Here is a 13,441-nt window from a genome sequence, read left to right as displayed (position 1 = left end):
TAAAATACATAGGTATTGTATATATCATTAATAGTATACTATATACAATAGATACATACAGGTATATTTATATATATTATTCCTGGATGTAGGGAGTATATTGTTATTTTAGAATACATATATTTTGGAAACATTTATATATATAAAAAATACATAATTACACTGGATCCTTCCATGGTTTGATAGAATAACTATAGTTTTGTATAGCATACTACTCTGCTATCCTCCTTCTCAAATAGAAGCAGCAGCTCTTAACAACCTGTGCAAAGGCAGCAGTAATGTCAATATAATATTTATCAAGCTGTCTGTTGTATTTTGACAAACTAGTGTCTCCTGAGTAGCTGCAGTAGTGCATTTGAAGTTGCCGTTGTTTGAATGTGCTCTGCACAGGACTCCATTTTCTAATCTGTGTTGTTGCTTGACACCTGAAACAGTGGTTGGAGTACAGGTGGTCTTTAGATGATGGACTTCTACAGTGTATTTTACCTTTTTCCCTCTTTTCCTGCATAGATGTATTTAGGAATCTGGGGAAATCTGCAAGGTGTTATAAAATGCCATATGGAAGAAGCTGCTAGACTGGATTTTGGTACTGACCCAGAACCAAGGAAGGAAACAGTCCTGTTTGATAAACCAACAAGAGGAACCACTGTTGAGAAATTCAAAGAAATGGTATATAGTCTTTTCAAAGTAAGTATACTTATTTATATATATTTATTCTATTTTAACAGAAAGGCTTATTTTCCTGCAGCTGGTGAGAATGCCCTATTCTATGAACCTTGTTCAAGTGCATCTTAGAAAAATAACCAGCACAAATTTTTTTTTTTCCCCAGAGGCACTTATCTCGAAGTAACTAATTTTCATAATTTTAAATCTTTTTTTTACTACTTTTCTTTACTTTTCAACAGATGGAAGCTGGTATGAGTCTTGCATATCTACAGATTTCACTTGTATTTGTATAGAAAATATGGTAAAAATACTTGGCGGGAGAGGCAGGGGAGTTGAGTAGTTTTAGTGTTCTGGGTTTTTTTTTCTCCTTGTGGGATTATTGTAGCTGAGTACAAAGACTGAAGTGCAATTTGAAAACTGTTTCATGCTTGGAAGAGTTACTATGTTAACTGAGCAGCAGGACTCTCAATGGGAATAACCAGCCACACTTCTCACACTTCTCTTGGTGTTGTATTAATGTGATACTTATTTCTATTGCCTTAATGCTACCCCACAATTTTCATAAAATGGAGTAATCACTCTGATGCTGTGTCAATACTGTTTTGGGTTTTATTTCTTAAAATTCTCTTGCTGTTGTCACAGTTCCTATGTCTCCAGTGATGGAAATAATGCTGTTCTAGCTGAGTGAGCAAATGTGTACACATGCACACACATGTAACATAATTACGTAAAACTGATGACAGTTGTCATGCATTACAGTAGCTTTTTCCCTAAGAAAGGGTGAGCAGCAGGTGTTTTGAGTAGTTTTCAGGAGAATCTGGGAAAAGTTCATATGACTTTGTGTGTATTTGTGGTAGTTGAAAATGCAACAGCTCTGATTCCAGCAATGGTATCTTTCTCTGTATTGATACGATGGAGGTGGTTACATCAAATAACAAAGTTTTACAGTACACTTATTGTATGGGATTTGTACCCAGTGTGCCTTGGTATACGTTTTATAGTTGTCCAAAATATATTTGACACTACTGTAATTTCTCTACACTTGTAAGGTTTAGTCATCTGAAAACTAAACCTGATCTAGATGTTTAAATTATACATTTTTCTGTGAGAATATTTGACACACTACTTGCTATGATTTTTTTCTAAAGACTGATATGACCAAGAACAGTATTTGAATTTTAAATGTTTGCATTTTGAAATGCGAAGAATGCTAGTACTCTAAGATCATATACTTGGTGCCTTTGAAAACAGAACAGAAAACAAGCTCTTCAGGCATCTGATAGCAAGTCCTATGACGTTTATAATCAATGAAAACTAGAATGTAACATAACATAGCCTACCTTACTATCCATAGGAAGAGAGTAAGAAGAGGTAGAATGACAGGTGGATTGGTGGCAGTTGATGAAATCATACTTAATCTTTTTCATTTGTTGCTTTTAGGCAAAATTGGGTGAACAAGGAAATCTTTCAGAACTGGTTAATCTCATCCTATCTTTTGCTGATGGAAACAAAGATGGTAGAGTTTCTTTGCCAGAAGCAAAATCTGCATGGGCACTTCTGCAGCTAGATGAGTTTCTGTTAATGGTGATGTTGCAGGATAAAGAACATACTCCCAAGCTGCTGGGTTTTTGTGGGAATCTCTATGTGACCGAAAGAGTTGAATATACCTCTCTCTATGGAATCAACCTTCCATGGATTATAGAACTTTTCATTCCCTCTGGCTTCAGAAGAAGCATGGACCAATGGTTTACTCCATCATGGCCAAGAAAGGCAAAAATAGCTATAGGGCTTTTAGAATTTGTGGAAGATATTTTCCATGGACCCTATGGAAACTTTCTTATGTGTGATACAAGTGCCAAAAACTTGGGATATAATGATAAATATGATTTGAAAATGATGGACATGAGAAAAATTGTGCCAGAAATGAATTTGAAGGAAATGATTAAAGATCGTCAGTGTGAATCAGATTTGGACTGTATTTATGGTGCAGACTGTAGAACTCTGTGTGACCAAAACAAAATGAGATGTACCACAGAAGTAATTCAGCCAAATTTGGCAAAAGCCTGTCAGCTGCTTAAAGACTATCTGCTTCGTGGTGCTCCTTCTGATATCCATGAAGAACTAGAAAAACAACTGTACTTGTGTATTGCCCTTAAAGTCACAGCAAATCAGATGGAAATGGAGCATTCTTTAATACTGAATAACTTAAAAACTTTACTGTGGAAGAAAATTTCCCATACAAATGACTCTTAGCTTCTCCACCAGCAGAAGATAACATTGATGCCTGCCACTAGAGGTGGCCTATCACATTTGGTAAAAATGATCTGCAGCATTTTTTTAAAGGTTTCTTTACTCAGATTTCATTAATTGCTTTATATAACTCTTGCCCTTCAGTCAGTACCTTTAAGATAGGGCTTCTCAAAGAATGAACGTGCCACTGAATGATCGGGCAGAGGCCAGAAGCACTTCTGGTGTTCCACTGCTATGTTACGGAAACAAAACCCTTGCATGCCTGACTGTTCTGTGCACTTTGTCAGATCTTGAACAGGATGAAAAGTATTTACTGTGCCACTACATCAACTGATGGAACATCTTCTAATTCTGTGCAAATCATTGCTCACTTGTGAAATACCTGCATAAGACTTTAATCCTAAGTAGTTTTATGAAGAAACACCACTACTGCAAATAATGTGTCCAAGTCCAAGCTGCTGTTGTGAATAAACTGAACTGTTGAGATTGAAGTTTACTAATACCTTGGCATGGCAGAATTTGCACATTAATAATTTTAAAGCTGTGGAAAATTAGGATTTTACTCTAGAACTGACAGGTTGTAATATGAGACTTAAATCAGATTCTGTTTACACCTTGTTACCTCATGCTTACATCCTGAATGTTTTAGTTCAACACTTTTTAAATCCTCACACAGCAAACCATGTTGGGAGCCAAGAATATTAGGATGTTATTTTTTACAATCATGTACACGGTCTAGAAGCAGTATCAGCATCCATTTCAAAAACTGTAGATTATCGTACTTCAGTTGAAGCATTTAACTCAAATTAAACTGTAGCAAACATGGAAAAGTAAGGAGTTTGTGGACTGAGCTATTGCATGGGAACTTAATTTTTGATAATACTGATAGCAGAAATAACCAAGCAGTCAAAAAAGGAAACTTGCATAGCACAGGAATCTGCTCTAGATGTGAAACAAGTGATAGTTGTGGATAAAGTTTTGACTCTTTACTGTCCCTCCAGATTTGGGTACAGACTTGTACTTAAATTCTCTTGAACTGTTGTAGGATGTATATAAGCCAGAGCTAGACCTGAACTGCGGGACACAAGCTAGATTGCTCAGGATCACGGAACACTGCTTAAATGAGCCTGTGAGGCAGTAACAGCTAGGATTGAGGTGGAATTTAAGTGAGCTGTAGTGTTACTATATTTTTTTTATAGTAGCATCTATGAGTCACTGTTAAGTCTTGAGTAAATAAAACCATCTGATCCTGGCATTCCATATGGCATGACCAATGCACTGCCTTTAATCTGCACCTGTTTTTTCTCAGATTTACATCAGTTTCCAATTACTCGGAACTGGATGTCCATAAAACACCTTAACATTGTCCTCAATACTTAAAAGCGTTTTTAAATTAAACATTAACAATTAGGTAGGAAGTGGTTTTAGTAGCAGTCATCCTGGCCCTTTAATTCATTTTCAACATAGGTAAGGACAAGCTTTATTTAAATATTTGAAGGTTGTTAATTCCTTTAGCTATCCTGTATTAAATGCATTCCTTAAACAATTCAATTTAAGTAGAAGACCAACAAACTCATTTTTCCATACCATAGTATGCAGCTTGGGTTAAAAGTGTTATTGTTTTGTAAACACTAGCTTTTTCATTTAAGAATTACTGTGCTAATGTGAATTATCGTCTCTAACTTGACGATGTCCTCCAACCACAAGCTAGTAAGTACCTCTAGCCAGGAATACACTTAAGTGTAAAGTGGTCATGTTCGTGGTGGGAAAAATCTGACTGTAATTGCTAATAGGTTTTTGGGCAGAGAAGATTACGGAACACAAAATGATGTTGGGTATTTTAAACAACTGGAAAACATGTTTAATAGTACAGTTTGTTGTACAGAATCTTCATTTCTATTGCTGTTGCATAAAGTTGAACCTTTCATTGGAGAAAAAAAATATACTTTTGTTTACAATCAAAGGCCTCCTTTTCTCTTTCAGTAGCCGTACTTATCATATATCAGTATTTTTAAAGCAATACATTCCCTGTAGCCTACTTGACTCATGTTTTAACTGTGCCAGCAACTCAGTCTAATGGGAAATAAATAACAAATGCCGACGAAATTGAGATGTAAGAGAAAATAAGGGATGGGGTAAGTTATGGCTTCTGTAATAAAGCATATATATGTTCCATTACAGTGAATTCACTTTATTCAGTGATGATACAGTGTGAAATAGTTCCTATTTTAATAGCAGCCACAGCCTGCAGCTCTGGAAGTGCTTAACTTCAGTTACTGGAAGAAGCTTAAATACTTCAATTATGCATTCCTGTATCAGGTACAGTTAAGTCACAGTAGGGAAAGTGTTGCCCTTTGTGTTCCTAAAAGCTTAAGACTGCCTCTGGACAGAGGCTTTAGAACCTACTGTGAAGATTACTGCTTTTTTCTTAAAATCAAAGCTAAAACACAGCTTCTTCCAAAACCGTAAACATGCTGAAAGAAAGAGTTCAGGACAAGTTTACAAACTTAATCTTTCTGTACTTTTAAGCAGCAAGTTCTTACATCTTGTCTATTGATACTAGTCAAAAATTAATCAAATTGATTTCCCCTTCTTACAGTAATCTTATGGTTTTAGTCTGTCACCCCTCTTTTTGAAGGAGCTCTGTTCATACAGTACTTTGAAAGTGCGAGGGGAAACCCCTTAAGGTTAAAGGACATCTGCTTGTAAAAAAAATATTCTGCATATTTGTAAGATATTAATAAGCCAGTCTTAGACAGTTGCTTACTCAATAAATTTATTGCCACTTTTTCCAAAGCTTCATAGAAAACTGTGGAAGTTGTCTTAACTATCAGCTGCACGCTCCTGGGCCCTGAGAAAGCTAGCCTTCTTCTGAGCAACACGATCTTTCTTCTGGGCGAGGGACATCTTGGGACAGTTCCATCTGCAATGTAAGGACAGTATATGATATATCCAGAGCTGAAATAAGCAAAACCAGCATTAAAAGTGCTGCGCTAGAACATATCTCCACTTCTGTAACACGCTTTTTTCCCTCATAATGATTTAAGGCTGTAGTTCGGGCACCAGAAAAAGGCAGGGCTAGACTGCAGCAGCTTAATTCCTCAAGACACAAGCTCAGTACTCTTGTGACTAGAGTACCGATGGTATCAAGCCCAGTGCAATAGCTGTGCCTTGATTGCTTTTCTCCCAGACCCCTGGAAAATCCAAGTAGTTACATATTGACAAATTAGTCAGCCTGTCCTCATCAGAAAAGAAGCAGCTTTACCACTGAAAACACCAAGACCTAAGATACAACTTTAAGGAGTTCAAGCTATTCAGGCCACAAGCATGCTCTATTATAAACACATTTTTTTAAATATAGTTGAGAGCTCCAACTGCTGAAGTTAACTCTAGTCAAAATTACACAGAAGTGCCTGAATCTTCATCTGATCTATAACACAAGTTTTGAGGCAACTGTGATGTCAATTACATTACTTATTTTACTCTAACTAAAGTATCTTCAGCAGAGAAGTTGCATTTACGTTAAATATGATGACAATCTTACCTCTTTTTCTTGACTTCTCTCTTGGGTTTCTTTTCATGGACTGGATTATCCCGTATAGCAGCGTGGGCTTTTTTATACATTTCTTCCATCTTAAAAAAAAATAAAAAATATCCTCCATAATCTGTAGCAGTAGGATTATACATAAAAATCCAAGATACCCTCACCAGTGCATGCTCCAGACCCAGGTTTCATCATAACAGAGCCTGTAATTCCGTATGATTGCCTTTAGAATACTTTCTTCATACATAACATTACCACCACAGCATACTGAAATTCCTACTATAATACTATTTAAACAGCCAAACCCACAACTTACAAAACAGAGAAAGTAATTTTATCCTTATTTTAGTTAGGGAACTAAGGCCATAGAGTAACTACAGACTACGTGCAAGTCTCACATACAGGCTGGCATATTGCAGTTGCAACACTACTAACCTCTGAAACAGACTTTCAGTGCTGCAGCTTCCTTACATTTAAATTAAGGAGGCTGTCTATAAAGTTATTCTACTTCTACCTAGAGTATGTTTACTTATTAAACAAAAATTATTCCACGCAACCTCTGTTATCAGACATGTAAATCTTACCACTTTTCAGACCCTACCATAGTACACACTACAAAGCTGCTTCGTAAGAGGGAAAAAGTAATGTTGTCAATCTGTAGCTACTTTTGCAAGTTTTGCAAGAACCACAACAGTCCCTGCATCGTCCCAAAGGATGCAATAATGCTGCTCTGTCACAAAGACAACTAAGGCTCCATAACAGCACCAATTCTAAGAATACTTTTGCTGGTGGTTGGTTAATGCTGTGAAAGATTTTCTAGCTGTATGAAGAGCAAGTGTCTAGCTATAAGCCCTGGACTCGCTTCACGGCAATATAAGTTATAAGTATCATTTGTTTAGTAAAATAGATGAAGTTGGCATTTACAGTACAACATTACTTATTTTTTAGTAAAGACTAAGTTACAAAAAATTGGCAATTAGTTAAGTTCACAAAAAACCACAAACCCCCATGGCAATAAAGAGATAAAGAACAAGGTTAAGTTTTCCATAGCCTAAAAAGGGGGATGTGAGAATGTTTGTTTCAAGCTTCAGCACCACTAACTGGGGAAACCAAGCAAGAATATTGCAGGCAGCAAAGACAAGTCATCTCAAAGGAGTTTAACACACGAAAGGAGCACTGTGGTAACCTTACATATCTACTAGTGTTTTATACAAAATACTCTATTGGGCTATTCTACATTCACCTGGGACCTAGAGGTACCTCTACGTATGCAGAAATTGTAAACGAGGTTTGATATGTAGCACATCCTCGCAGCTGCAGAAATGACAGGCTCTGGTGCAGAACTAGGAATGAGTGGGTAGGTGTATAATTTCTATATCAAGGGGGGAAAAAAAGGGCCAGCTTAAAAGCGCAGTCCTGTAAGCTTAGACTTACAGGCAGGACGTTAAGTTTCACAGCAAGAAGAGAGATCCCACTTTCAAAAGATCTGCGACATACTACACAGCCATTAACGAAGGAAAAAATATTTTCTTTGGATAACATACAACATGAATCACGCTGTTTTATGTATCAAGCTTATCATTACTAGAAGTCCCTCCTCAAGACTTATCATCATCTCTATTAATGTACAAGAGCCAGCCAGATAAATCTTACCCCATCAGGTGTTACATTGTTCTTTATGTACTGGGAGAACTGTTTTTTGTAAGCATCTTCATCCTCCTCCATCAGGTAACGCATATAATCTGCGACATTTTGGCCCATGATATGCTTGCGGTGAACCTCTGCATTGAATTCTTTGCTTTCCGAGTCATAACCAGGGAAGCGTTTGGTACTGTGAAACAGCAGTTACAGACAAATTGCCAAACGCTCTAATTCAGAGGCTAGGTTCCATACAGAAATGAGTGATGTAACAGATTCTCCTACAGGTAACCGTGGGATAGGTTCTCTTATTAAAAATTAAGAGATAAAGAAAATTAAGAAATAGAAATTTTAGGTTCATCTCAGCTGCCATCAGTCCCGTCTTGAAACAGTGCAGTACATCATACACACACCATGGACCAACTACAGAGCGTTCAGTCATTGGGAGTATCATCATGTAGCAGCCAAGTCAGAAAACTGGACAATTTGTCAGGGATTAATACACAACACAGCAGAGGGTAGGAAAATACACAACAGAGATCAAGATTTTTTTCCCCCCACCGCTGCTAGTGGAAAGAAGCAGTCAACTAATATCAGTGTTAAATAACACTGCCAAAGATCTTGATTCAGACATTCACAGCCTATGACAGGAACTGTCAAAACTTGCATGCGGAAATTATAAGTGCAGGTGAACTGCTCAGACCTACTATTGTACTGACAACAGTAGCAAGTGTCAGTGGTTTTGTACCTGATATGTACAGTTCTTCACAGTGAAATTAATACATACACAATATTAGCTAAAGGCTTAAAACAGAATACCAAAGGATATTTACTTAAATGTACTCTATCACTCAACGATTTTAAGTAAAAGCAACAAGATGGTTCTTTAGTTTCCAAAAGTTTAACAGCTTTGATAGTTGCAAGATTCCCACAGCACTATCAGAACTGCATTTGCAGATTGAAAACAACCAACGAACCAACCATAAACATTCCACCCCAGAACCTAGGCTATATGATCTTTATCAGGTCGTAACAAAATTATTCCAACATAAAGTGACAGCCTAAGTTGACTGTCACATACAGAAGCATCTCAGTTACTTCTGAAGGAATTCTTCCAAACATCCAAACAGACTAGATTACCTGTGAGGGATGGACAAACCACCATCCACTGCACCCTTCAGAGCACCGAAGACTTTGTTTCCAGTGGTAGTTCTGGCAAGACCTGCATCCAGGTAGCATGTGAAAGCACCAGGCTTTCCATCCACGCTTTCCACATTGTATTCATCACCAGTCACTTCAACTTGGCCTTCATAGATTTTATCAAGGCCAAATTTATTCAGAAGCTGTGGGGAAGGAAAAAGAAACACCAACCACTTCTGAACTCTTTCCATTTACTGACAAAATGAAGAATCACCACCTTAAGACACAGATCTGCAGTAGAATCTTCATGTTTTTAACAAATTTGTTTACAAAAATTAGGCACCCCATACTAATAACAAAGCTTTTAACAACCACCACTGTAAGCATGCCTGTTAAGTTTCAACCTTTTGTTCCAACAGGTACACCAGTGAACTTCAGACTTACTCATGTGCTCATATGGAAACGGATGGATGCTGTTTACATGTTTTCAAACTCTTAAAGGTACATTTCTTACATTTTTATCCTGACTCCCTCCCTCCATCAAACTTTAGTACTGAGACTTAGAAGTGGGCTGCTGGAGTTGAAAACTGTGCTGTCATACTTCTCTCTTGTGATCTGACAGTCACAAATCTATACAGTAAAGAGCAAAAGTCATTATTTAGAGAAGCCCACAGCTTCAGGTATCTATACCAACACACCACCTACGAAAGTGAGCTTTCCCCTCTGTAAAAAAACCTGAGCAGTGACTTCCAGACAACGTGACAGATACTCACCCTGCGTGCCAACAGCAGACCTGTACAGTATGCTGCTGCATAATTGGTCAGGCCAACCTTCACACCGTATTTTGGCAGCTCGTGGGCATAGGCAGCACAGACAATCATGTCGCCTTCGATTCTAGCATAGGCAATCTGAAAACAAAACAACTGTTAGTGTTCTCACAGTAATTCTGAGCTCAACTTACTGTTTCTTAGACATCTACTTAAGCTGACAGAAATACTGTATAGAAAGGTCCAAACTGCCAACATTTGCTTGCAGGTTCAAGGGGTTGCATTTTTCTTTTAAAGGCATATGTAAAGAATTCAAATCTGTATTAGGCCAGAGAAAGCTATGTCAACAACTTTTATTTACCTCTCCACATACATCAAGAGGCCAGAAAACTGCCTACAAATGCAACCTTTCAAAGAATCATTAAGGGTACGGATGGATTCTGTCCCACATTGTGCATCTTGGTGTCATATCACACACTTCAGAAAAATGCAAAAAGCATCTGATACAGAGTTTGTGATTACATTGTTACTAACCTTATGGAACGATTTTATTACTGGGTCTGAGATTTGCATCATCTCAGGGGTCTCCTGTGAGACAGCAGTATTATCAGGTATATTTCTACTGTTCCTTTCAGATACAGAACCTTCTCCTTTTGACTCTCACACCTCCTTTCTACATCGAAAAGTTGTCCCCTTTTTGCAGGATTCCTACATACTGGAAAGGCACTATCAGTCAGATGTAAGCACCTGCCACCACTGATTATCATTTTGAATTTCAAAGATAAAATAGTCTTGTCAAAGTCTGAACTGACTGTAAAAACAGCACTCTCTACTCTTCTCAGCAGTTTCTTCTATGAAGAAACGACAAACTTTTCTCGCAGCTTCTTTTCTGAGCTTAACAAGATGTATTCATGATAGAACAAACATGTCAAAGTTTTAACTTCAAAATTAATCAAAACATTCTGAAAAAGAAACAAGTGAACCACAGTGAGGAACTCCTTATGATGCAACACACAACTGCATACTTAACAAGCATGAAAAAATGCCTACTATTCTTATTTATCAGTCTCCTTTCATCTCACAGGAAAGCCAAAAGGCCTAGCTGCTTCACACGATCCACATAACATCATAGAAAAAACAACTCTCAAACAGAGAAGACACCTTTAGATTCAGTGCAACAGTCAAAGCAGGTTGACAGGTCACAAAGTCAAGTCTGTTGTCTTCAGTCAAGCTAGAAGTCTCTCTTTTCAAAGCACTTTAAATACAGCAGGGGGATAAAAAAAAAAAAAAAAATCTTCTCTTTCCCCAAAATCTTCTACTTAGCATCATTAAAACAGTACCATCTTATATTACAGATAACGTTGGTGAAAAATGTTGACAGTAGTAAAACATTTTGTATCACGAATACAGTTTATTGCTGAAGTTGTGTCAACATGCAAGATTATTCCACAATATAAAAACTGCTCAGGTCAAGCCTAAAACACATCAGCCGCCGCCCCCCCCCCCTCTGTTTATTCCACTCTGGGAAGGCTGGCAAGCAAGTAGCAAGCACCATAGACTTTACCTGGCAAATGATATCTCTGTTGGTAACACGTACAATCATCCTATATTTAGGGGTATTGTACTTGTTTTTATCTTGAATTACCAAACGCTTCCGGGCATAATAATCAGTTTTTCCCTCTGAAAAACAACAGTTAATAGTGTGGAAAACGTGTGAGAAAAGAGCAGGATGATCCATCAATGGCATTTCATCTTATGTTACAGGGGACTTAACAATACCTCTCCTTCTCCTGAATTTCACTTGGTATCTCTTGAAGTACGCCTTATTCTTGACAACTTTCACAAACCCCTTGAACAAGAAATATAACTAGGCGTTATTCACATATAACCATGTAAACGAGGGCCATTCTAACTAAACAGGCTACAAATAAAACCGCGGTGAAGCCAGGAATAAGATACCAGGTTTGCTTATACGTCTGGATAAAAAAAGCATCAGGAAGATGCAATGGAGAAAGACCCCACCACGTAACACCCCGGGGACCCTGCCCTGCCCACGGGCACAGGCTAAGGAGACAGCCCGCGGCTGTGCGCGTTAGAGAGGCGGCTGCCCGCACGGGGGCTGCGGTACCGCGGCACCCCCGCCGCCTCCCGGGCGCTCCCGCCGCCAGCCCCGGCGCTGCCACCGGACCCGCCGACCCGCCGCAGCACCTGCCGACGCGCAACCCCGTGGCGGGAGGGCGGGCGGCCCGCCGGGCACCCGCACCGACCACCCGCCGGGCCAGGCGCCGGCCGCCGCGGCACGGGAGGCCCTGTCACCCCCGGCCCCGCCGCCCGGGCCCTGGGCTGCGGTGCGGCGCCGGGCCGGGCCCCGCGGCACAGGCTGGGCGCCCACGGCAGCCATTGCCACGCCGGAGCCGCCGCAGCCGGCGCCGGGCCCCCGAGCCAATCGGGCTCCATCCGGGCGAGCGGGGCCCCGCGGCGGGCGCAGGGCGGCGGGCAGAGCCCCCCCCGCCGCACAGGTGCCGGTACTGACCATCGTGCCAGGTACTGTCCGGTCTAGGCCTAGGCCGGGGCCCGCTCCGCACAACGACTGCGCTCCGCAGCAGGGGGGAAAAGGCCGCGCCCGCTGCGCAGCCGCAGCTCCTAGCCTGGCCGGCGAGGCGGGGCGCCGCCGGCCGGCCTGTCCCCGGAGCCCGCCGTGCTGCCCCCTGCTGGCCCGGGGGAGCGCTTGCAGTGCGGCTGCCGGCCCGGCTCCCGCCCCGGGGCCGGTGGCCGCAGAGGGACGGGTTCCCCCCGCCTGCCCGCGGGGAACGGGGCAGAAGCGCCGCTCCAGCGAGAAAACAGCGTGGCTGTCGTCTAATGGCTGTGCGGAAAGTGTCAGGGCTCCCAGGGCTTCCTTGGCCAGCAGTCGTTAGCGAGGGATGTGTCACAGCCAAGGGATTCTTGCCCCAGAGAAACCAACAGCTTCCATCTTACCCATCGCGCATTGTGGAAATAGTACGGGGTTTGGATTCCCTTCTTTTTCCAGGGAAAAATTCTCACGGTTGATCAAACAGTAAATGATCAAAACATTAAACCAACCAAAAGCCACAAATGGTGCTCCTAAAATAAATTATAGATACTTGGGATAACTGATAATTGATTAATTAAAGCAAGAACGTGTACTTGCATATGCATGCGTACCTGTACTGGGACAAACAGGCCAGCTGGCATCGGTTTTTCTTGACTTTGTCAGAGTAAAGTGCACAAAGCCAGCATCTTTGCGCGTGATGCGTTTCTCTGATTATCCTTATTCACTTTACTAAAAAAAACACAACCTACACTAATTGTTATGCATAGACTGGTAGTTCAAAAAGTTGTTAATTTGATATAAATAATCACCAGAGAATTAAAGAAATAAATGTTTCCAACATTAGGCAAGTACCAGGGCAGTTCC

At 40.4% G+C, this 13,441-nt stretch overlaps 2 protein-coding genes across 3 annotated transcripts in view; one reads left to right on the top strand and one right to left on the bottom strand.

Annotated features, from left to right (window-relative positions):
• The window catches only part of DIPK1A (divergent protein kinase domain 1A), a 30,800-nt gene extending 25,921 nt beyond the window's left edge, over nt 1-4,879 (top strand). For both annotated transcript variants that reach the window (XM_080407127.1, XM_080407126.1), the window contains 2 exons: nt 511-687; nt 2,107-4,879. In XM_080407127.1, coding sequence (XP_080263253.1) covers nt 511-687; nt 2,107-2,919 — 990 coding nt within the window. In that variant the 3' untranslated portion in view covers nt 2,920-4,879. The remainder of the gene's footprint in view (nt 1-510; nt 688-2,106) is intronic.
• A 795-nt stretch (nt 4,880-5,674) lies between these two features.
• Nucleotides 5,675-12,671, bottom strand: RPL5 (ribosomal protein L5). The gene is made up of 8 exons (XM_080407165.1): nt 12,539-12,671; nt 11,785-11,854; nt 11,570-11,685; nt 10,012-10,146; nt 9,239-9,441; nt 8,114-8,291; nt 6,461-6,549; nt 5,675-5,839 (listed from the first exon to the last, which is right to left on the bottom strand). The coding sequence occupies exons 1-8, from the start codon at nt 12,539-12,541 to the stop codon at nt 5,740-5,742; spliced, it is 894 nt and encodes a 297-aa protein (XP_080263291.1). The 5' UTR covers nt 12,542-12,671; the 3' UTR covers nt 5,675-5,739.
• Nucleotides 12,672-13,441: the final 770 nt, after the last annotated feature.

The sequence above is a fragment of the Falco punctatus genome (assembly GCF_963210335.1).
Source record: "Falco punctatus genome assembly, chromosome: 11".
NCBI classification, from domain to species: Eukaryota; Metazoa; Chordata; class Aves; order Falconiformes; family Falconidae; genus Falco; species Falco punctatus.
Note: the sequence above shows the minus strand (reverse complement) of the source record. Positions and strands in the feature narration are given on the sequence as shown.

What these genes read in the sequence shown, in the direction of transcription:
- RPL5 (XM_080407165.1), bottom strand. An exon ending in GAAATTCAGGAGAAGGAGAG is followed by an intron (nt 11,686 to 11,784) that starts GTATTGTTAAGT and finishes GTTGTTTTTCAG; the next exon opens with AGGGAAAAACTGATTATTAT. An exon ending in AGAGAAGTCAAGAAAAAGAG is followed by an intron (nt 5,840 to 6,460) that starts GTAAGATTGTCA and finishes CTTACATTGCAG; the next exon opens with ATGGAACTGTCCCAAGATGT.